Raw genomic sequence first — 25156 nt, forward strand, 5'->3', positions numbered from 1 at the left:
AGATATGTAAGTATACTTGTTGTATATTTAGGCACCTTCGCTTTAGCTTCATCAGCCGCTGGTGTTGCCAACTTGCGCTTACCCATTGTGGATGATGTTAAGGACGTGGCCCGTCCCGTCCCTGGTCGTCCTTGGACGGCCTTAGACGGCCCGCCCTCTGCCCGGGCTCCGCCCGGCGTCCGCGCGCGTCCGCGATGCGGAGGGGTTGGCCCGCTTTTGAAGCGCCTCCGGGCGCGCTGTCAGCGGGGACCGGAAGTCCCGGAAGTACACGCAAAGCCCGCTGGGAGCTGTAGTCTCCAGCCGCCGAGATGGTGATGGCGGCGAGACCTACAGCGTTCCTGGACCCAGGGGCGTGAGGCTGCGTGTGGCAAGGTGGCGAGATGGCGTGGTGTTCCTCCAGGTGAGGTACTGCTGCTGCAAGAGCCTCCCGCTCCGCCGAGGGGCTGGCCCGCTTTTGAAGCGCCTCCGGGCGCGCTGTCAGCGGGGACCGGAAGTCCCGGAAGTACACGCAAAGCCCGCTGGGAGCTGTAGTCTCCAGCCGCCGAGATGGTGATGGCGGCGAGACCTACAGCGTTCCTGGACCCAGGGGCGTGAGGCTGCGTGTGGCAAGGTGGCGAGATGGCGTGGTGTTCCTCCAGGTGAGGTACTGCTGCTGCAAGAGCCTCCCGCTCCGCCGAGGGGCTGGCCCGCTTTTGAAGCGCCTCCGGGCGCGCTGTCAGCGGGGACCGGAAGTCCCGGAAGTACACGCAAAGCCCGCTGGGAGCTGTAGTCTCCAGCCGCCGAGATGGTGATGGCGGCGAGACCTACAGCGTTCCTGGACCCAGGGGCGTGAGGCTGCGTGTGGCAAGGTGGCGAGATGGCGTGGTGTTCCTCCAGGTGAGGTACTGCTGCTGCAAGAGCCTCCCCAGCAGAGGCACCAGCACCGGCTCCAAAGAAGAAGAAGGACATTGCTACCTCACCTATGCATGTACCTTCCCCGCCTCCTGCACCCAATCCCTCCTCCCATATTTCACCACCTCTCTCCCCTACACCGTCTAGCACACATGATGATAATAGGGACGACATATCAGATACAGGAGCTGATCCACAGGAGCCATATTATCCCCCAGCCTAGACCAGACCCATGGCGAGACTATAATACACCAGGGGCCATATGTATCAAGGCAAAATGGGTTCGCAAACACCGAAATTCGCAGAATTCCGGCGTTTGCGACCCCATTTTCGCTAAATGGTATGTATGAAACATTTTTGGTGCAAAATAAGGAATCGCTAAATTTGCCATTCCTTATTTTGCGATTGCATTTAAGGAATTGCAAATTTAGCGATTCCTTAAATGCAATGTATCAAGGAAAAAAATATTCCAAAATGCCATTAAGGAATCGCAAATTACCACCAACTTCTAGTTGGTATAAGTTGCGAATTCTTTTAAAAAAGCATTTTTTTTTTTAAATCAAAAGGTGCCATGTGACGCTCATAAGTGCCCTTAGGGCATGTATGTGCGCCATATGCGCACACATGTCATTTTCAGGGGTGCAGCAGGGTGTTCTTGAGACACCCCTGCACCCTTGAAAATATTCACAATTTGCGATTAGCAAATTGCGATTCGCAAATTTCCCCTTCATTCCTATGGGCCTCCTGGCCCATAGAAATGAATGGGAAATTATTCCTTAATTGCGATTAGCAATTTGCTAATCGCAATTATGGAATTGTAAGGAATCGCTAAAAAGAAGCGATTTTCTACATACATACCATTTTGCGATTTCTAAATAGCGATTCCTTAAAAATCGCTATTTAGGAATCGCAAAACGGAATGTTGATACATATGGCCCCAGGTGTCTTAAATGTACCACAGGATGACATTTACCCCTCTAGGCCCTCACCGCCAGAGGACACAATGGGGTTTAACCAATTACTGCTTAGAGCAGCACAATACCATGGGAGGGACCAGTTCCCCTAGACTCTCTAGTCGTATCTAATGCACGCAAGAGAGCTAACTCTCAAACATCAGGAGAAGCTCCCCCACCAGACAAGGAATCTAAACTCCTTGATGCGTCGGGGAAAAGAACGGCCTTACAAGCAGCAAACATGTGGCTCATTGCTAACACGCAAGCCTTACTAGCACGCTATGATAGGGCACATTATGATGAGCTCGAGGAAATAATGCAACATCTCCCTGATAATTTTATAGAGCTAGTGAGCTAATTCAAAAGGGAAAAATTATCACTAACACATCTATCCGCTGCGCGCTACGCAAGCATGCTTGGCTACGTATATCTGGATTCAAGCCAGAGGTCCAAAGTGCTATACTCAATCAACCATTCGATGAGCAACACTTATTTGGACCCGAAGATGATTTCTCCCTCGAAAAAATGAAAAAAGACACCGACACAGCAAAATCTATGGGAGCCCTGCAGTCGCACGCTCCCAAACGTTCATTTCGTCGCTCAACATATAGAGGTGCAAACAGAGGATACTCATCCTATACACCTTCCACAGCATACAAAAGCCAGATGGGTGCTTCAAATAATTCAGTCAGATTACTGTCTAGAACTAACATCTACCCCCCCAAACATACCACCCAAACAGTGCCCAATGTCACAAGATCATTTAACGCTGCTCAAACAAGAAGTACTATTTCTCCTGCAGAAAAATGCAATAAAGATAGTTCCAAAACTTCAAAGGAACAAAGGAGTATATTCCCTGTACTTCTTAATTCCAAAGAAGGACGGATCTCTGAGACCTATTCTAGACCTCAGACCTCTAAACGCTTACATACAATCAGATCATTTCCACATGGTCACACTTCAGCAAATCCTTCCACTCCTGTTGCAGAACGACTTTCTTGTCACACTAGATCTCAAAGACGCCTACTTCCACATTCCAATACACCAGGCGCACAGAAAGTATCTAAGATTTGTGCTAGAAAGACAGCACTACCAATTCAAGGTACTCCCATTCGGAGTAACAACAGCTCCAAGAGTGTTCACCAAATGTCTAGCTGTGGTAGCAGCACACTTAAGAAGACATCACATCCACGTCTTCCCATATCTAGACGACTGGCTCATAAAAGCACAATCGTACAACCAGTGTGTACAACACACTCACAATACAATGCTGTTACTCCACAACTTAGGCTTCACAGTAAATTACACCAAGTCACATCTGCTACCATCACACACACAACAGTACCTAGGAGCTACAATCAATACTCAACTAGCACAAGCTTATCCCTCTCCAGCAAGGATAACAAGTGTGGAAACGTTCCTAACAAAATTCAAATCATAACACTCGCTTCCAGCTCGAGTGTTTAGGCATAGGGATGATGGCATCTTGCATATTCATAGTACCTCACGCAAGACTGCAAATGCGTCCACTTCAAGAATGTCTAGCACGCCAATGGAACCAGGCTCAGGTTCAGTTAACAGACCTAGGCCCCGATGTAGGTGGCAAATACCGGTCTGAAACGGCCGAATTCGGCCGTTTCCGACCGGTATTTGGCATCTTGAGATGTAGGGGGCCAGATTTTACAGATTCTGTAAATTTACCGAATCGGTAAATTTACAGAATCTGTAAAATACTGAATCAGTATTTTTACTGATTCAGTAATTCCCAGATGTAGGTGGGACTCTTCTGACTCCCAAAGGCCCTACAAATTTGGTATTTTACCACCCAATCCAATTGGGTGTTAAAATACCGAATTCAGGTGTGCATGCACATGTGTGCATGCACACCTAGCCATGTGACAGACAGACATTTACCGATTCTGTAATTACAGAATCGGTATTGCCCATTGATTCCTATGGGCTTTAAGGCCCATAGGAATCAATGGGCAATACCGATTCGGTATTTACAGATTCGGTAAATACCGAATCTTAACGATTCGGTATTTACAGAATCTGTAATACCTACATCTCCCCCCTTCATATTTACCGACTCTTAAATACCGAATCGGTAAAATTCGGTATTTAAGAGTCGGTAAATATGAATTACCTACACCTGGCCCCTAGTATTGGTAGACAGTCGGACTGATCGCTCTCTGCAATGGTGGAACACAAAAAACATGTCAAAAGGCCGACTATTCCTAGAGCCAGTTCCACAAATCATACTAACAGCAGACGCATCGCTCTCTGGCTGGGGAGCCCACCTACTGCATTACACCACGCAGGGAAGGTGGACACCAATGCAAAAACTACTCCACATCAATCATCTGGAGTTATTAGATGTGTTTCTAGCTCTGAAAGCATTCCAAACACAAGTTGCAAACAAGCCTGTCTTAGTCCGCACAGACAATATGACAGCCATGTATTACGTAAACAAACAGGGGGGACATACTCTCTGCAGCTCTCTCAACTAGCTCAGCAGATATGGAGGTGGGCTAAACCTCAGAACATTTTCTTAATAGCCCAACACGTCCCAGGGGTTCAAAACACCATGGCAGATCTGCTAAGTTGGCAGACTCAGCAGATGCACGAGTGGGAACTTCATCCACAAGTTCTTCATCCGTTCTTTCAAATGTGGGTACAACCTCAGATAGACCTCTTCGCCACCCACGATAGCGCAAAATGCCCACACTTCGCCACCAGATACCCACACCCATTGGCCAAAGGCAATGCGAAATGGGTGAACTGGTCAGGTCTATTTGCGTACGCTTTTCCTTCTCTACCAATGATTCCTTTACTAGTACTCAAGATGCAACAACACTCACTAACGCTTATACTAGTAGCTCCAACGTGGGCCAGACAACCGTGGTACACCACACTGCTACAGCTATCTGTGGTACCACATCAAAAACTAAACCTATCTCCACATCTTTTAACTCAGAACCATGGACAGATCAGACACCCGGACCCAGCTCAGCTCAACCTTGCGATCTGGCTCCTGAAGTCATAGAGTTTGGTTATCTTAAACTCCCTCAAGAATGCATGAATGTTATCAAGGAAGAAAGGCATCCCACCACTAGGCATGCTATGCTGCTAAGTGGAAACGTTTTGTAATATACTGTCAAAACAACAACATAAATCCCCTAGATGTATCCATCCAACACATTATAGGCTATTTACTGCACCTTCAAAAGTGTAATTTAGCCTACACATCTATCAGGTTGCACATAGCTGCCATTGCAGCTTACTTACAAAATAGTCAGCATCTGTCTCTTTTTAAAGTGCCAGTCATTAAAGCTTTTATGGAGGGTCTCAAAAGAATAATACCTCCAAGGCTACCACCTTCACCTGTGTGGAACTTAAACATACTGCTCACACGTCTCATGGGACCTCCATTAGAACCTTTACATAAATGCGAATTGCAATTTCTCACATGGAAAGTGGCTTTTCTAGTAGCCATTACTTCTTTAAGAAGAGTTAGTAAAATGCAAGCATTTACCATTCAAGAACCTTTTCTGCAAATCACAATAAGGTTTTTCTTCGTACAAACCCTAAATTCCTGCCAAAGGTAATTTCAGCTTTCCATCTAAACCAATCTGTGGAACTGCCAGTTTTCTTCCCGCAGCCACAAACAGTAGCAGAAAGAGCTCTGCACACCTTAGATGTCAGAAGAGCATTACTATATTACATAGAAAGAACGCAAAGCTTTAGGAAAACAAAACAGCTTTTTGTATCCTTTTCACCACCGCATAAAGGCAACCCAATATCAAAATCTGGTATTGCCAGGTGGATTGTTAAGTGTATCCAAATATGTTACCTTAAAGCTAAGCGTACACTAACAATTCCTCCAAAAGCCCATTCTACAAGGAAAATAGGGGCTCCCATGGCATTCTTAGGGAACATTCCCTTAGAAGACATCTGCAAAGCAGCTACATGGTCTACACCGCACACATTCACAAAACACTTTTGTGTAGATGTGCAAACAAAGCAACAAGCCACTGTAGGTCAGGCTGTACTTAAAACACTATTTCAAACAACTGCAACAGATACGGGTGGTCGCCGCTAGTGTGGGTACTGCTATACAATCTATGCATAGTGTGCAATCTGCAGCTCATATGCCTCGAACGGAAAATGCTACTTACCAGTATGCATCTGTTCTTGGTATGTAGAGCTGCAGAATTGCACACGCCCACCTGCCTCCCTGGCTACCTTTATCTGTTCCAGTATTATTGTCATTAGATACAAACACACATGGTCATAACTATCTCTTAGCTCTATCACTTCCCTAATGGCGAAAAACAATCTGGGGATTGAGCTGATGCCCATGCGCAGTATCACCCAAAGGAGGAGTCACCTATCCCGTGACTTCCAAAGACTTTCTACAACAAAAACAAACTGCAAACATCTGGGCCCAACACTAGGTGGCCATCTATGCATAGTGTGCAATGCTGCAGCTCTACATGCCAAGAACAGATGCATACTGATAAGTAGCATTTTCCTTTCTGTATATCTGTGAATATAAAAAGTTAGCCCTGATATCCATTTTGTAAGGGCCCTTCCAGATAGTTGTTTATTAAAGTTTTTTGCATTTCTTTTAATTCTCTCTCTCCTGAACATTTATTAAGAAAAGTGGCTTTTAGTTCATTCTTGCCACACTGTATTATGTTTGCTGGGTACTTAATATGGGCTTCTACATCAAGTTCCTTCAAAAGCCTGTTAACATATATTAGCCAGGGAATTTTATTGCAGTGCTCAAGGGCAAGGTACTAAAATAGTATGTCTCTGGTGAATTTCCAATAAGGTTTGCACCAGATATTATGCCAACCAGAAATTACAGACAGGTCAATGTTATCCCCCACACACATTACACCTAGTTCCCTGTGAGTAACAAAAGTAGGGGTTGAACTTGGTACAGATGTGTCATTGTGGGGATGGGAACGTCAACTGGGAGGGGTGATCAGAAAACTACGATCTCTGACCAAGACCCATCTCAACATCTAACTGTCCGAGTTAAGGGCAATTTGTCTACCGTTGAAGGTCTTCAAACCACACCACTGTCATGTGGTACTGCAGCAAGCATGGGGGTGAGGTCCTGTGGCAGGAGGCACTTCATATCTGGAGCCGATAGGGTGCGAGGGCATTTCCCTGGTCGTCAAACACCTAGCAGGATTTCTAAGCGCCATGTCGAACATGCTCAGTCGCTGGTGCCTGGCAGATAACCAATGGTGGTTATACTCTGAGGTGGTATTGGGCTTCTTTCAGTAGTGTGAAGAACACTGGCTATATGTTTTCACCACCACTGAGAATACGCAGTGTCAAAACATTTGCGCTGGATTTTCAAAAAGTCTCTCTCTATGAGACGTGTTCCGGATAAAGTGGAGCACAGAACTCCTATATGCCTTTCCGTTGCTGCTTCCCCTTCACCCAGTTCTGAAGAAGATCAGAAATAACTGGGCCCAAGTCATCGTAGTGGCTTTTGTTTTTTATGTATTGTGCCAATGTAGGGACATACCGTGCAGAAAGTCCAGGCGACCCTCATTGGTCTACAGGGTTTACTTAAATAATCCCATGTGCTCAATTTGTGGTAGTGTGGTCGAGCAGCTTAGGTGTATCTGAGGTGAGTTTTAAGCATTTGTTGCACACACCAACTCAATAAATGGTACACATTCTCAAAATGAAATTGAAGACCAATTTAGAAAAATAACAGATTTCGGTATAATTTTAGACACCAAGATTATTGGAATCAGGTAAGTACTTTCGAAGTTAGGAATTTTATAAACAAAAGTAAACTGCTCAAATAACGGTTTTGGAGATATGCCCCTTGAACGCAGTAACAGTATCCTATGGGAGAAAAGGTATATACTGCATACATATACCTGTTAGCGGTTGTAAAGGGTGCCCTTTAAGACTTAAGGTGCTTGTGGCCCAAGGTCCAAAGAACCACTAGTAGTTTGGGTTTATCTTCCCTGGTGTGCCTGGATGCCGAGGTGCTGTTCACATAGGTAGCCTCAAGTGCTACATTGTTTAGTCCAAAGTACCTGTAACAAAAAGGATGCAAGTGGGGTCTTGAGGACTAGTCTGACAGAACTTAAAGGGGGGGGGGGCTCAGCTATTAAGGTTTCTGGAGCAAGGGGACCTAGTCAGTTATTGTGAATCTGGGCTGTGGGGTTTAGGTGCAGAGGTGTTTGGTCAGCTGTCCACTTGAATTGGAGGTGCTCACGGTTCTCAGTCTTTACCTGCAGAGGGAAAGAAAACAGACAGCAAAGACACTCAACAAGCCTTGGTTTCTGCAAGCACTCAAGTACCCATGGTATTGGTGCAGTGCGGGGTTCCTAGAGGGTGAAGCGTCTCCAAACTCCCTGGAGAGACAGGACTGACCTCTTAGAACCATGGTGACCTCCTCCTGGCACGATTTTCCCTCAGTGGGCCTGATAGCAAGCAAAACGAAGTACCGGACAAGTGTGGTTGGTACCTGCAGATGCAGGGGTATGGCTCCTCCACCCCAAGGGTGATGCTTAGTGGTTGTTGAAGCACTGGACAAGCCTCTAAGGGTTTGGGAAGATGTTCAGCTTATGGACAAGTTGATCCTGCAATTGACGAAGTTACCAGCAGCCAGGCAGGTTTGGCACCAGTTTCAGGGCAGGTCCTGTGTTTTTTCAGTGTCAGGTCTTCATTTTCCTTGTAGTGTTCACAGTTAGACATCTGAAACTCTGGTGATGGGGGACCTCTAAATGCAGCATTTAGGGGAGTTTGGGGCAGTAGCTAATGGGCTACCTACTCCTGGAGTACCTGCAGCTCCTATATGACCACTTGTGACAAGGAGTGGGCATACTCTTGACCCAGAGTTCCTAGTTTCTCCAAAACCAAAATGGTGAAAGCCTTCTTTGACTGTCCACTTCCGGTGGCCCACCTACCGAGTGTGCCTAGCTTGCAAGTGTGACACGCTTTCTGATTATCTAATTTCCCATCTGCTCTAGCGCCAAATGGGCCGCAGGACATGGGGTGGCATTCCGCCGATCTGGGGGGAAGCCTTTGTCGCATTTCAAAGGCAGTAGAGGTTTTAAATCCTCTGAGAAGCTAATCTGCTAGCCATCCTGCTGGAGGATGTGTGAACACCTTCTGCCGGACAGGCATTGTTCCAAGCCTCAGAGAGCACAGACTCTCACCTGCAGGTGTCAGAAACTCATCTGCAGAGGCAGGCTGGAAGATAACAGCCAGTTGCACACTCTGTGGCTAGTAGGGTTTCAGGGGGCACCTCTAAGGGGCCTTCTGGGTGCATGTCATAATAAATCTGGTACTGGCATCAATACGGATTTATTGAGACAAGACGTTTGATACTAAAACATCAGTCTTAGTTAAGCCATTATATAGCTGGGTAACTCATAATGACTAATGCCCAATGCACACCATAAGATGGCTGCCTGATCATGCAATGCTTAGCAGTTGAACTAGGATTTTTTTTTTAGACGCATCTGGACCATGGCTTAGGGCTCTAAGGCCTGCTGTAGATGTGACTTAAATATAATACATTGTGACAAAGATGCGCACAAGATAAGAATAACACGGGGATTCTTTCCGCCTAATATACTTTCCCTTTCGGTGAGTAAATGAATCCATTGGCTGTGCAGTGTGTATCCCCCTAGCAAAGTAAAACAATGAACTAAGAACAAGTCCTATGTTTTGCTTAACCTGCAGGATCCTTGTTTAAGTACTGGAAGCCGTTTCTCGGTTTATGTAACAGTGGATTTTTTTCTGGAAATCGATGCAACGGAGCTTTAGCGTGAATAGGTGAGCTTTGTCCAACCTGTTTGTTGCCTTTCGTACCTTATGACGAACTTATGTGTTTTGGTCATTCGTTCTGATTTTTGAATAACAATTTTGATCATGACCTTTCCTGCTTTTGGTTGGGGTGGTTTTTCCTCCAACATAGGATAGTGTTCAAATTGATTTTAACCCGGCTGGGTTGTGTGTGATGCTTACTTATTTAAGCACTTTTGCACAATTGTATATAGTAGTATTACAATGTTTTAATTGTGGGACTTAGTAATTTCCTGCCCACAAACTCACAGTAGCCTATACTTTTTCTTTAGGCTCACGCTCTCTTTCAAACCAGGAGCCCTTGGCCCACCATCCACACCAGACGGAATTAAGGATACCACCATCCCCTTTGTAGGTAATCTGGTAGGGCGCATATAGCCCACATCTTTTTTCTTAAAATAGTGAACAATAATTTTTAAAAATAGTCTTTCTCTTTATAGGTGCCCTCCCACCCCACCCCCACACCCCAACACTGTCTGTCCTGAGGAAGACCCCGCCGTAGGGCAATAGCGTCGCCTACTCATTTGGGGTCGAAACGTCGACACGCCTTTGTCTACTCCCACCTGTTAACAACGGATCATTAGTGACTGTGTGCTTTGATAACAGGATAGGCTCTCAAGTACATGAATCGATTTGTGATTATGTATATATGTCAGGTGTGGTACTTAATGTGAAATGTGTATAGGACCACAGACAAATTTGTATGACTAACTTTATTTGTTACACTATCCTACACTTTCCTTTTTCCCTCTTCCTTTCCTCCCCACGCCCTCTGTCCTGGGCATGTGAATTTCAAAAGTGTTCTGTTGAAAGAAATGGTAATTATTTTGCATAATGAGGATGTTTATTAAATAGCATCTCTCTAAGCTTGTGTCTATGAAATTTTGTATGGTTCACTTTATGAGTTCTGAGTCAGTACAGTTTAAGTTTGTGCTAACTGGGACCCCCTTTTTCATATACTATTGACTACCCAGGTCCCAGTACTTTTGGGTCAACCCGTATGTTGTAACATTAAATATAATACATGCATCATTCAGGGACATTGCACATGTGCCATCACCACCCCCTTTTGTACTGCTTTTGGCCGCCATAAGTGTGGCAGGGTATGCTCAGACCTGAGTCCCTTGCTCACTTTGCCACTGGATTCAAGCAAGCCGGGCTGAAGACGGCTGTAATGCCAGAAACCGGTCCTCGGAAGCTTGTTTCCGGTCCAGGGAAGGCATGGCTTGGCAGTTCGGGCTGGACTGTTCCCATGAGGCACAGGGTCAGACTGATTTGCATATAGCCATGTCTGAACTGGGGTGGCAGAGTGGGCTAAAGAACGGTGATGGATCAAACCCAGATCTTTTGACTGGGTGTGAGTGTTTGATTGGTTCAGATGCTCCGTCCATCACCACCCCCTTTTTTACCCCTTTTGGCCGCCATAAGTGTGGCAGGGTATGCTCAGACGTGAGTCCCTTTGCTCACTTTGCCACTGGATTCAAGCAAGTCGGGCTGAAGACGGCTGTAATGCCAGAAACCGGTCCTTGGAAGCTTGTTTGCGGTCCAGGGAAGGCATGGCTTGGCAGTTCAGGCTGGACTGTTCCCATGAGGCACAGGGTCAGACTGATTTGCATATAGCCATGTCTGAACTGGGGTGGCAGAGTGGGCTAAAGAACGGTGATGGATCAAACCCAGATCTTTTGACTGGGTGTGAGTGTTTGATTGGTTCAGATGCTCCATCCATCACCACCCCCTTTTGTACCCCTTTTGGCCGCCATAAGTGTGGCAGGGTATGCTCAGACGTGTGTCCCTTGCTCACTTTGCCACTGGATTCAAGCAAGCCGGGCTGAAGACGGCTGTAATGCCAGAAACCGGTCCTCGGAAGCTTGTTTCCGGTCCAGGGAAGGCATGGCATGGCAGTTCGGGCTGGACTGTTCCCATGCGGCACAGGGTCAGACTGATTTGCATATAGCCATGTCTGAACTGGGGTTGCAGAGTGGGCTAAAGAACGGTGATGGATCAAACCCAGATCTTTTGACTGGGTGTGAGTGTTTGATTGGTTCAGATGCTCCGTCCATCACCACCCCCTTTTGTACCGCTTTTGGCCGCCATAAGTGTGGCAGGGTATGCTCAGACGTGAGTCCCTTGCTCACTTATCCACTGGATTCAAGCAAGCCGGGCTGAAGACGGCTGTAATGCCAGAAACCGGTCCTCGGAAGCTTGTTTCCGGTCCAGGGAAGGCATGGCTTGGCAGTTCGGGCTGGACTGTTCCCATGAGGCACAGGGTCAGACTGATTTGTATATAGCCATGTCTGAACTAGGGTGGCGGAGTGGGCTAAAGAACGGTGATAGATCAAACCCAGATCTTTTGACTGGGTGTGAATGTTTGATTGGTTCAGATGCTCCGTCCATCACCACCCCCTTTTGTACCGCTTTTGGCCACCATAATTGTGGCAGGGTATGCTCAGACGTGAGTCCCTTGCTCACTTTGCCACTGGATTCAAGCAAGCCGGGCTGAAGACGGCCTTAATGCCAGAAACCGGTCCTCGGAAGCTTGTTTCCGGTCCAGGGAAGGCATGGCTTGGCAGTTCGGGCTGGACTGTTCCCATGAGGCACAGGGTCAGACTGATTTGCATATGGGGTGGCAGAGTGGGCTAAAGAACGGTGATGGATCAAACCCAGAACTTTTGACTGTGTGTGAGTGTTTGATTGGGTCATATGTTCCGTCCATCACCACACCCTTTTGTACCGTTAAATATAATACATGCATCGTTCAGGGACATTGCACATGTGCCATGTCATGGTTTCATAATGGCTTGCACAACTTTCATGCATCCTGCCTTAGGATGGCATAATACAGCTCTTAGGGACCCTTTTTAGTACCCAACGATACAGAAAAGGGGGTGGTGATGAACAGAGTGTCTGAATTAAGCAGACCACTCTTACCCAGTCCAAAGATCAGGGCTTGATCCATCACCGTTATTTATCTCACTGCACCATCCCAGCTCAGAACCTGGCTATATGCAAATCAGTCTGTCCCTGGCCCAGTGCATCATGGGAACAGGGCAGACTAAACTACCAAGCCAATTCTTCACCAGAAAGGAGACAAGCTACCGGGGACCGGTTTCTGGCATTTCAGCCGTCTTCGGCCCGGCTTGCTTGAATCCTGATGGTGCAGTGAGAAAGGGACTCATGTCTGAGTATACCCTGCCACACCTATAGTGGCCAAAAACGATACAGAAAAGGGGGTGGTGATGAACAGAGTGTCTGAATTAAGCAGACCACTCTTACCCAGTCCAAAGATCAGGGCTTGATCCATCACCGTTATTTATCTCACTGCACCATCCCAGCTCAGAACCTGGCTATATGCAAATCAGTCTGTCCCTGGCCCAGTGCATCATGGGAACAGGGCAGACTAAACTACCAAGCCAATTCTTCACTAGAAAGGAGACAAGCTACCGGGGACCGGTTTCTGGCATTTCAGCCGTCTTCGGCCCGGCTTGCTTGAATCCTGATGGTGCAGTGAGAAAGGGACTCATGTCTGAGTATACCCTGCCACACCTACAGTGGCCAAAAACGATACAGAAAAGGGGGTGGTGATGAACAGAGTGTCTGAATTAAGCAGACCACTCTTACCCAGTCCAAAGATCAGGGCTTGATCCATCACCGTTATTTATCTCACTGCACCATCCCAACTCAGAACCTGGCTATATGCAAATCAGTCTGTCCCTGGCCCAGTGCATCATGGAAACAGGGCAGACTAAACTACCAAGCCAATTCTTCACCAGAAAGGAGACAAGCTACCGGGGACCGGTTTCTGGCATTTCAGCCGTCTTCGGCCCGGCTTGCTTGAATCCTGATGGTGCAGTGAGAAAGGGACTCATGTCTGAGTATACCCTGCCACACCTATAGTGGCCAAAAACGATACAGAAAAGGGGGTGGTGATGAACAGAGTGTCTGAATTAAGCAGACCACTCTTACCCAGTCCAAAGATCAGGGCTTGATCCATCACCGTTATTTATCTCACTGCACCATCCCAGCTCAGAACCTGGCTATATGCAAATCAGTCTGTCCCTGGCCCAGTGCATCATGGGAACAGGGCAGACTAAACTACCAAGCCAATTCTTCACCAGAAAGGAGACAAGCTACCGGGGACCGGTTTCTGGCATTTCAGCCGTCTTCGGCCCGGCTTGCTTGAATCCTGATGGTGCAGTGAGAAAGGGACTCATGTCTGAGTATACCCTGCCACACCTATAGTGGCCAAAAACGATACAGAAAAGGGGGTGGTGATGAACAGAGTGTCTGAATTAAGCAGACCACTCTTACCCAGTCCAAAGATCAGGGCTTGATCCATCACCGTTATTTATCTCACTGCACCATCCCAGCTCAGAACCTGGCTATATGCAAATCAGTCTGTCCCTGGCCCAGTGCATCATGGGAACAGGGCAGACTAAACTACCAAGCCAATTCTTCACCAGAAAGGAGACAAGCTACCGGGGACCGGTTTCTGGCATTTCAGCCGTCTTCGGCCCGGCTTGCTTGAATCCTGATGGTGCAGTGAGAAAGGGACTCATGTCTGAGTATACCCTGCCACACCTATAGTGGCCAAAAACGATACAGAAAAGGGGGTGGTGATGAACAGAGTGTCTGAATTAAGCAGACCACTCTTACCCAGTCCAAAGATCAGGGCTTGATCCATCACCGTTATTTATCTCACTGCACCATCCCAGCTCAGAACCTGGCTATATGCAAATCAGTCTGTCCCTGGCCCAGTGCATCATGGGAACAGGGCAGACTAAACTACCAAGCCAATTCTTCACCAGAAAGGAGACAAGCTACCGGGGACCGGTTTCTGGCATTTCAGCCGTCTTCGGCCCGGCTTGCTTGAATCCTGATGGTGCAGTGAGAAAGGGACTCATGTCTGAGTATACCCTGCCACACCTATAGTGGCCAAAAACGATACAGAAAAGGGGGTGGTGATGAACAGAGTGTCTGAATTAAGCAGACCACTCTTACCCAGTCCAAAGATCAGGGCTTGATCCATCACCGTTATTTATCTCACTGCACCATCCCAGCTCAGAACCTGGCTATATGCAAATCAGTCTGTCCCTGGCCCAGTGCATCATGGGAACAGGGCAGACTAAACTACCAAGCCAATTCTTCACCAGAAAGGAGACAAGCTACCGGGGACCGGTTTCTGGCATTTCAGCCGTCTTCGGCCCGGCTTGCTCGAATCGTGATGGTGCAGTGAGAAAGGGACTCATGTCTGAGTATACCCTGCCACACCTATAGTGGCCAAAAACGATACAGAAAAGGGGGTGGTGATGAACAGAGTGTCTGAATTAAGCAGACCACTCTTACCCAGTCCAAAGATCAGGGCTTGATCCATCACCGTTATTTATCTCACTGCACCATCCCAGCTCAGAACCTGGCTATATGCAAATCAGTCTGTCCCTGGCCCAGTGCATCATGGGAACAGGGCAGACTAAACTACCAAGCCAATTCTTCACCAGAAAGGAGACAAGCTACCGGGGACCGGTTTCTGGCATTTCAGCCGTCTTCGGCCCGGCTTGCTTGAATCCTGATGGTGCAGTGAGAAAGGGACTCATGTCTGAGTATACCCTGCCACACCTATAGTGGCCAAAAACAATACAGAAAAGGGGGTGGTGATGAACAGAGTGTCTGAATTAAGCAGACCACTCTTACCCAGTCCAAAGATCACGGCTTGATCCATCACCGTTATTTATCTCACTGCACCATCCCAGCTCAGAACCTGGCTATATGCAAATCAGTCTGTCCCTGGCCCAGTGCATCATGGGAACAGGGCAGACTAAACTACCAAGCCAATTCTTCACCAGAAAGGAGACAAGCTACCGGGGACCGGTTTCTGGCATTTCAGCCGTCTTCGGCCCGGCTTGCTTGAATCCTGATGGTGCAGTGAGAAAGGGACTCATGTCTGAGTAGCTTGTTTCCTTCCCAGTATAAGAATTGGCTTGGTAGTTTGGTCTGCCCTGTTCCCATGATGCACTGGGCCAGGGTCAGACTAATTTGCATATAGCCAAGTTCTGAGCTGGGATGGTGCAGTGAGCTGAAAAACGGTGATGGATCAAGCCCTGATCTTTGGACTGGGTAAGAGTGGTCTGCTTAATTCAGACACTCTGTTCATCACCACCCCCTTTTCTGAATCATTTTTGTCCACCATAAGCGTGGAAGGGTATACTCAGATGTGAGTCCCTAGCTCATTGCACCATCAGGATTCAAGCAAGCCGGGCCGAAGACGGCTGAAATGCCAGAAACCGGTCCCCGGTAGCTTGTTTCCTTCCCAGTATAAGAATTGGCTTGGTAGTTTGGTCTGCCCTGTTCCCATGATGCACTGGGCCAGGGTCAGACTAATTTGCATATAGCCAAGTTCTGAGCTGGGATGGTGCAGTGAGCTGAAAAATGGTGATGGATCAAGCCCTGATCTTTGGACTGGGTAAGAGTGGTCTGCTTAATTCAGACACTCTGTTCATCACCACCCCCTTTTCTGAATCATTTTTGTCCACCATAAGCTTGGAAGGGTATACTCAGATGTGAGTCCCTAGCTCATTGCACCATCAGGATTCAAGCAAGCCGGGCCGAAGACGACTGAAATGCCAGAAACCGGTCCCCAGTAGCTTGTTTCCTTCCCAGTATAAGAATTGGCTTGGTAGTTTGGTCTGCCCTGTTCCCATGATGCACTGGGCCAGGGTCAGACTAATTTGCATATAGCCAAGTTCTGAGCTGGGATGGTGCAGTGAGCTGAAAAACGGTGATGGATCAAGCCCTGATCTTTGGACTGGGTAAGAGTGGTCTGCTTAATTCAGACACTCTGTTCATCACCACCCCCTTTTCTGAATCATTTTTGTCCACCATAAGCGTGGAAGGGTATACTCAGATGTGAGTCCCTAGCTCATTGCACCATCAGGATTCAAGCAAGCCGGGCCGAAGACGGCTGAAATGCCAGAAACCGGTCCCCGGTAGCTTGTTTCCTTCCCAGTATAAGAATTGGCTTGGTAGTTTGGTCTGCCCTGTTCCCATGATGCACTGGGCCAGGGTCAGACTAATTTGCATATAGCCAAGTTCTGAGCTGGGATGGTGCAGTGAGCTGAAAAACGGTGATGGATCAAGCCCTGATCTTTGGACTGGGTAAGAGTGGTCTGCTTAATTCAGACACTCTGTTCATCACCACCCCCTTTTCTGAATCATTTTTGTCCACCATAAGCGTGGAAGGGTATACTCAGATGTGAGTCCCTAGCTCATTGCACCATCAGGATTCAAGCAAGCCGGGCCGAAGACGGCTGAAATGCCAGAAACCGGTCCCCGGTAGCTTGTTTCCTTGCCAGTATAAGAATTGGCTTGGTAGTTTGGTCTGCCCTGTTCCCATGATGCACTGGGCCAGGGTCAGACTAATTTGCATATAGCCAAGTTCTGAGCTGGGATGGTCCAGTGAGCTGAAAAACGGTGATGGATCAAGCCCTGATCTTTGGACTGGGTAAGAGTGGTCTGCTTAATTCAGACACTCTGTTCATCACCACCCCCTTTTCTGAATCATTTTTGTCCACCATAAGCGTGGAAGGGTATACTCAGATGTGAGTCCCTAGCTCATTGCACCATCAGGATTCAAGCAAGCCGGGCCGAAGACGGCTGAAATGCCAGAAACCGGTCCCCGGTAGCTTGTTTCCTTCCCAGTATAAGAATTGGCTTGGTAGTTTGGTCTGCCCTGTTCCCATGATGCACTGGGCCAGGGTCAGACTAATTTGCATATAGTCAAGTTCTGAGCTGGGATGGTGCAGTGAGCTGAAAAACGGTGATGGATCAAGCCCTGATCTTTGGACTGGCTAAGAGTGGTCTGCTTAATTCAGACACTCTGTTCATCACCACCCCCTTTTCTGAATCATTTTTGTCCGCCATTAGCATGGAAGGGTATACTCAGATGTGAGTCCCTAGCTCATTGCACCATCAGGATTCAAGCAAGCCGGGCCGAAGACGGCTGAAATGCCAGAAACCGGTCCCCGGTAGCTTGTTTCCTTCCCAGTATAAGAATTGGCTTGGTAGTTTGGTCTGCCCTGTTCCCATGATGCACTGGGCCAGGGTCAGACTAATTTGCATATAGCCAAGTTCTGAGCTGGGATGGTGCAGTGAGCTGAAAAACGGTGATGGATCAAGCCCTGATCTTTGGACTGGGTAAGAGTGGTCTGCTTAATTCAGACACTCTGTTCATCACCACCCCCTTTTCTGAATCATCTCTTTTTAGTACCCATGCTCTGGGTACCAGAGGCACCAAATACTAGGGACTTTTAGTAGCGCTAAAGTGCTCTGCCAGTTGTGCTGAATTTGAACATTTGTCTTGTTTTTAAGGAAAGAGCACTGACACTGGGGCCTGGTTAGCAGGGACCAAGTGCACTACCAATCAACATCAGTTCCAGTGAACAAAACGTAGGAGTGATCATGTCAAAAAGTGGCACTTTCCTACAATTCCAGATTGGGCAAGGAGAGTGTGGAACTGTGTACTTCTGGGCATGAGCAGCTGTCCTGTGGCAGCAGCAGGACAGGGTACTTCACACCAGCTTGCACAATCTGCACCTCCATGCGTGGAGATTGATCAGCAGCAGTTGACTTCACTTGATCCTCCCTCCGAGGTTGTGGATGTCATCCTTGCACAGGCATCCTTCTAAAAAGTTTGTTAACGCTGGCCTCTGGGGCAAGTCAGCGCGTTGAATGGAATTTTAGCCTTGTGGCTATTTTCGTTCTTAACTCAGTCTCAGGTTAATATTTCTGCCTATGTTTAATATTTCGTGCCTGTTTAAATACATTTCTGTTATGAATATGTAAAAGAAACAATATTTTGATCTATTTTTTCTGTTTAGTTTCTATTCTTTTTTTTATTATATTTCCCTTTTTGATGGTAGTGATGTTCTCTGTCTCCACTATTTTCTATGTGAATCTCTTTCAGTACTGTTGAGTGGCCATGTGTGGTGTGTGAGTTATTTGTGGTTTGGCTGGGGTTGATTTGAACCTGTTTGGGCTGTAGTGCTACTGGAGTAGATGTTGGTGTAACTTGACTGAATAGAAATTGATTCGCTCTTTTGTAGGTGTGTTTTTGCATTGTTGTGTCCTTCCCAGTCCTTCCAAGTGCCACACAAATCCTTTTGTGCCCCCACTATGTGTAATATCCTCCATTTTCCTGCCACACCTCCTTGCTCTGCCCATGTTTACACCTAAATATAAACCTACGCTTGCAGAGTTCTCTGTAGATATTGCACCTAAGTGACAGGTGAAACACTGGTGGAAATCTCCCCAAGGCGTTAGCAGAGAACAACTTTATGCACTGAAAAATGCTTTGGTGAATAGACACCCAATCATGTCATTTAAAGGGGCGTGCTGTAGCCTCAAATCAACCTCTAAACTGTAACTCCATTTAAGTTTTTCCTTTCAAGCTTCATGTTTTCTCTACCTTTTACTACAGGCAATCAATCAAACAATGTATCTCAGGATTTCACCTACGCTTTTCAAAAAACCTTTGGTTGAGGAAAGCCTTGTGTTCATTGTTATTAATGTATTAATATAAAAATACATAACATGGAGACAATGCTTGGCTAAGTAAAAAGTGGCCGAGCTCTGATTACTGTCCGCTGCACACAGCTTGTATTAAACAAATCCTGGCCATGCTAAGTTATTCCAGCATGGTAGTAACTAGAGCTAACTCCCTTTAACTCTACAGTAAAGCTGACCCACTCTGACATCTAATGAGGCGCGCCTAAGGCAAGCCTGTCTGTGCACGTCCGTGCCTGGACCGCGCCCAGCGCCAGAACCCCTGGCCTCCACACCACCCAGGACTACCACTACGACGCCAACGCCCTCATCGCTCTCAACCACGGACGAACCTTCAGCTGCTACAAAGCCACCCCCAGGCGCACTCACGCCCCCTTCTCCTGCCGGAACTGCAGCTTCTCCTGCATCAACAACGCCGATGCACCCACAGCAACGGAACCCAACCGACTGCGTTGCATCCTGCTTAATACCCACTCCGCACGCAAGCACGCCGTCGAGCTCTGGGACCTACTCACCACCACATCACCAGACCTGGCCTTCTTGACCGAGACCTGGATGAACGAAGCCTCCGCCCCAGACATCGCAGTGGCCTTCCCTGACGGATACAAAATCTCCTGCAGAGACCGCACCAACGGAGTCGGAGGAGGTATCGCCATAATCCACAAGAACACCATCAAGGTCTCCACAAATACTGACGACACCCTCATCACCGCCGAACACATGCACTTCAAGATCCACACGGACCCCAAGACCACCCTCAGAGGCTCCCTCGTCTACAGACCACCCGGCCCACGTCCCCAATTCTGCAACTACATCGCCGACTTCATCAGCACTCACGCACTGACCTCCACCAACTACATCCTGCTCGGCGATATGAACTACATTCTGGAAAACAACAACAGCAACTCCTCCACCCTGGTCGACAACCTCGCCACCCTCGGTCTGAAACAGATCGTCACAACCCCGACCCACATCGCCGGCCACACGCTTGATGCCATCTTCTCTTCCAGCCCACACTTTGCCTTCAGCCACGCTTCCGAGCTCACCTGGACCGACCACCACTGCGTCCACTTCACCTTCCAGAAACCTGTCAAACACCACCGCACCCCACAGAAAGAAAATACCACTGAAAACCATAATAAATAAACACTGAAAGTAGGGCAGCCTAAATATACCTCTTGTGTGGGCCAGCCCACATATACCATTGGAAGAGTCGCCATTGATGCACAGATATACTATTCACACAATTTATGGCAAATTACCTTGGTGTTTTTTATGGAGCGTCACCAGTGACTACTTAAGTGCTTTTGGGGGTGCATCAAGTACATGCTTAGAGAAGATCTTGAATAAATAGCCCTTTTGTTTGGGCGGTGTCTGTTGCACATGCATTTTTTATAATCTTTATATGGAGTTACCGTAATTGTGTTTGTGGTTGGAACAAATGTTTCCTTTATGAAAATGTAATATTCCCACAGGTGACACCACAGAAGAGAAGCAAATTAGATTAAGTAATCTGACACCTTTGTTTAATGTTAACTGCTTGTGCCTTTCCTTTTCATCAGTTCTGTGGATTCCAGTGTCTCCCTATAAAACCCAGTCCCGTGTTTTTTGGCACGTGTTGACAATGAGTTGAATGTGTTACATCATCGAAATTACCACAATGTTTAAAGTGTGTCTCTGTTTTTTCCAGGGAGTTGCTGGGAACCTGTTCTTTGTGGAGCATGATCAATTCGAAGAACACATCCAAGAGGGGAAAAGTCACAAGAACACACATGAAGCAGCCTTTGTCAAAGCCCTTTGTCGTTACTTTATATGCCAGGGCTACGAGCCCTCACAGATCACTGTGCTCACCACCTATAGTGGACAGCTGTTCTGCTTGAAGAGCTTGATGCCCAGGGCTCAGTTTGAGGGTGTCCGAGTGTGTGTGGTGGACAAGTATCAAGGGGAAGAGAATGAAATCATCATCCTCTCGCTAGTGAGAAGTAATCCTGAAGGTAGGGTTGGCTTTCTGTCCATACCAAACCGCGTCTGTGTGGCGTTGTCAAGGGCCAAAAAAGGTTTATTTTGCATTGGAAATATGCAGATGCTCTCCAAGGTACCACTATGGAACAATATCATTGAGATACTCAAGTCAAACGGCCAAATAGGAAAAGAATTGAAGCTGTGCTGTGAAAACCACCCAAAGAACATTTGTTATGTATCAAAGGCAGAGGATTTTGCAAGCGCTCCTGAAGGCGGGTGCCTTGAAGCATGTGAGTATCGCCTTGAATGTGGCCATGCTTGCACAATGGTGTGCCACCCTTATGATCCAGAGCACAGAAAATTTGAATGTAGGAAACCCTGTGAAAAGATCCTGTGTGATGAAGGGCACAAGTGTAAGAAAATGTGTTTCCAAAACTGTGGAAGCTGTATGGTGCTGATGGAAAAGAAAATCCCAGAGTGTGGACATGTTCAAAACGTTCCTTGTTCTGTAGAACCTAGCGCCTTTATTTGTCAAGAACCATGCGTGAAAATGCTTTCCTGTGGTCACAAATGTGTACTCTCTTGTGGGGACTCCTGCACCCGGGACTGTCGAGCGGATGTTAAGGTAGAATTGGAGTGCGGCCACAGTAGGTCAGTCGTCTGCCCCAGGCAAAAGGAAGCAGAGCGGAGAGGTGAAAAGATCCCTTGCTTTGCAAAGTGTCCTGAAGTGTTGGCATGTGGCCACATGTGTTCCGGCAGCTGCAGCGAGTGTGCTCAAGGGAAACTGCACGTTGCCTGCGCTGCACAGTGTGACCGTGTTCTCTTTTGCTCTCACCAGTGTAGTGGTAAATGCTCTACAAATTGCGCCTGTTGCCTTCGCGTCTGTGAGAACAAATGTTTCCACCGGAAATGTGCAGGCAAGTGCAGTGAACCTTGCCCTCCCTGCACCAAACCGTGCGGGTGGAAGTGCCCACATGCCGCCTGCTCTAAGCTCTGTTGGGAAGCTTGTGACCGCGAGCCCTGTGACATGCCGTGCGGCAAAAAACTGCGCGCGTGCGGTCATCCCTGCATTGGTTTCTGTGGTGAACCCTGCCCCAGCCTATGCAGGGAGTGCAACCCCGAGGAGGTAAGGGAATTAATTTTTGGAAAAGAAGCCGACCCAGAGTCACGCTTTATCCAGCTGAGGGATTGTCGGCATATTTTCGAAGTCTCTGGCTTCACCCAGTGGATGAATCAGCAGGAAACCGATGGCGTAATCAGGCTAAAAACCTGCCCCAAATGCCTAGTCCCCATACGCCACAACCTACGTTATGGCTCAAAAATCAAGGAGGCGCTGTCTGACGTTGAAACCGTGAAGAGGAAGATTGTACAGTCATGGGTCCACGAGCTAGAAAAGTTCCTAGACGACAATAAAAACGTTTTACAGTTTTCTCCTTGGGCAGATGCCGTCCTTGAAAAGCTGATGGGCCCCCAGGTCACCATACGTGGCATTTTTCTCATCAGTGAGAAGCTGAACAGCTTGTGTAAGATAGGGAGTATTAAAGAAGCAGCAGCTCAGCTACCTCCTCGTTACCAGCGGGAAGTGAAAGATAAAATTAAACGTCTAAGTAACTTCATTGAAAATGCCACTAGTAAATCAGATATTTTAGGGAAGCAAGATGAGCTAGTCAGTATTGCTCGATTGACCGAGCTTCGGCACGCAAGAGCCCCGCTGCCAGCTGACTCTCTCTTCAGGTCGAAGCTTCAATCTTCCTACAGGTATCAACGTAAAATCAAAGCACATCTGGAGCTTGTGTCTTCGATACAACATGACAAATGTACACTTGACACAAACCTGCTTAGGCAAGATCGATGGCACAAGTGCGCTAACGAGCATATTTACAGCTCCCAGAAGCTCGAATTCAAAGCGCCTGTTTGCCCACAATGCGGCTCTTCCATAAATAATCAAGATGACAACGCAGTGGAGGTAAATAATACATTATAAATTCTATAGGCAAGAGAGACCTGTATTGAGCTCTCAAATGGCACCCATCTGAGTAAGTAATTGAGGAAAGGTGTGTGGAATAGATTTGTATACATAACATTCTTCAATAAATTATTGCTGCCTTTATTATAAACAAATAAGTAAATAACAGAAACTTTGGCCCTGTAGGTTAGACCTTTAGATTAATTGCAGTTAGCCTAATTTCCAGAGGGCAAGAAGAGAAGAGAGCTACAGAGAAAGAGATAAAGAATAAAGGATTGTGAAGAAAGAGATTCAGAAGGAAAAAAACCAGTACTGGCAGGGGAAATTAACATGGAGGAGCGTATTTACAAGCCACTTGCGCCATCACTGCGTCACTTTTTACATGGGAAAAAGTGACGTACGGGCGGCGCAAGGGCCTTGTAAATAAGCCCCAGAATGTTTTGGCTTTCTGAGCTATATTATGTTAAATATCTCTATATGATAGTTGTTTAAAGCACCATTACTTTGGATCCTACTTTGATCATTGCTTTTAGACTTATATTGTGAACTATCGCTGGTATTTGTTAGCCTTTTCATAGAAATGCCTGATGGTAAGTTGTGAAGGGCGAGAAACAAGTACATATTGCTTAATACTCAGTACCCGCATCCCAATGTTGGACCTTCATTCCTATCATTTAAAAGCAGTGGAGGGGGTTTCTAATCTCTAGGTTCAATAAAAGTGTATAAAACCATGTAAGGTTATGCTAGCATAAACATGTTAATAGGTTCAAGGAATGATGAATAATAGCAATCTGAAAATGTGCAGCATAATTGCAGAACAGCTGCTGTGGCAGCATTAAAGATATCTAACTGCAACATTGTGTACCTGAAGAACTGTATCAGACACTTACTTCAGGAGGATCAGACTCCTAATTTTGTTGAATGTTTGACATCCTTTTATGCTTGAGGTAGGGGTAGGAGGAAATCTTGAGGGAACATCAATATGAGATGATTGACACTGTGGAGAGGGCAGGATATGAAGCAGAATGCTTGTCCACCTGTGGCAACTTCATATTAGTCACTGACCATTACACTCTATTTTTATTTTTGTCTGGTATCCGAGTGAGCTTTAGATCCACAACCATTCCTTCCTAGGCGTTACTTAGTAAACGTGACATGATGTGGTTGACAGTTCCCCATTCCCTCAATAAGATTCAGGGTAGTAACCGGTGTGTGTGTGTTTCTTACATTCCTATGATTCTGTATGCTGGTATGATTTATATACTTTCTGATCTAATGATTGAGATGCTGCACTTCCCATGTACTTTTGATTTGTAATCCTAAAATATCTTTCGCTATTAAAATATATTGAATACGCCCGTTATAGTGCTAAAGAGGAAAAGGAAAGTTTTACACAATTTCCTTTCAAAATATTTTCGAAGTTAGAACTTGCAAAAAGCTGTATAGATTACCATTGTTTAAAACTCTAAATGTCTGCATCCTGAAAATCAAATAATGTAATGTTTAGAAAAAAAATACAGGGCACTTTGCTATGTTTACCTAATTATTATGCACAGTACATTTCATGAATATCAATAAACGCAAAACATTCCAGTGTGTACTGATTAAAGTTGTTGAATTTAATTCATGTGTTCTCTAAATTTTAATCCTGGAAGATTGTTTTATGGGACTAACATTACAAGTAAACATATTTAAATGTACTAGATGCAAGTCTTTGCAAGGCCTCATTGTTATGATATACAACAATTATGAATAATATGAGGTCTAGTGGGTCACTGTTTTTGTTCCCCAGAAAATTCACGTTTATAGCTTCACCATCTCCTACAGTTTTCCACAAGTAATAAATGACAATGAAGAGCCTTACCTGTATTTTCTAGGCCTAACAGAGACAACCTTTGCTGTTAGACAGAGCTCAGGCAATCTGTAATAAGGGGCAGAGGGATCAGATCCATTAGCCATTTGTTGTTGTGTCATA

General features: G+C 46.6%; 1 protein-coding gene across 2 annotated transcripts in view; it reads left to right on the forward strand.

Annotated features, from left to right (window-relative positions):
* The window catches only part of LOC147722733 (NFX1-type zinc finger-containing protein 1-like), a 1249199-nt gene extending 1224395 nt beyond the window's left edge, over positions 1–24804 (forward strand). For both annotated transcript variants that reach the window (XM_086965207.1, XM_086965208.1), the window contains one exon: positions 20944–24804. In XM_086965207.1, the coding sequence (XP_086821333.1) occupies positions 20944–23199 (2256 nt within the window). In that variant the 3' untranslated portion in view covers positions 23200–24804. The remainder of the gene's footprint in view (positions 1–20943) is intronic.
* The last annotated feature ends 352 nt before the right edge of the window (positions 24805–25156 follow it).

Source organism: Lissotriton vulgaris, chromosome 4_1 (genome assembly GCF_964263255.1).
Source record: "Lissotriton vulgaris chromosome 4_1, aLisVul1.2, whole genome shotgun sequence".
Lineage (NCBI taxonomy): Eukaryota > Metazoa > Chordata > Amphibia > Caudata > Salamandridae > Lissotriton > Lissotriton vulgaris.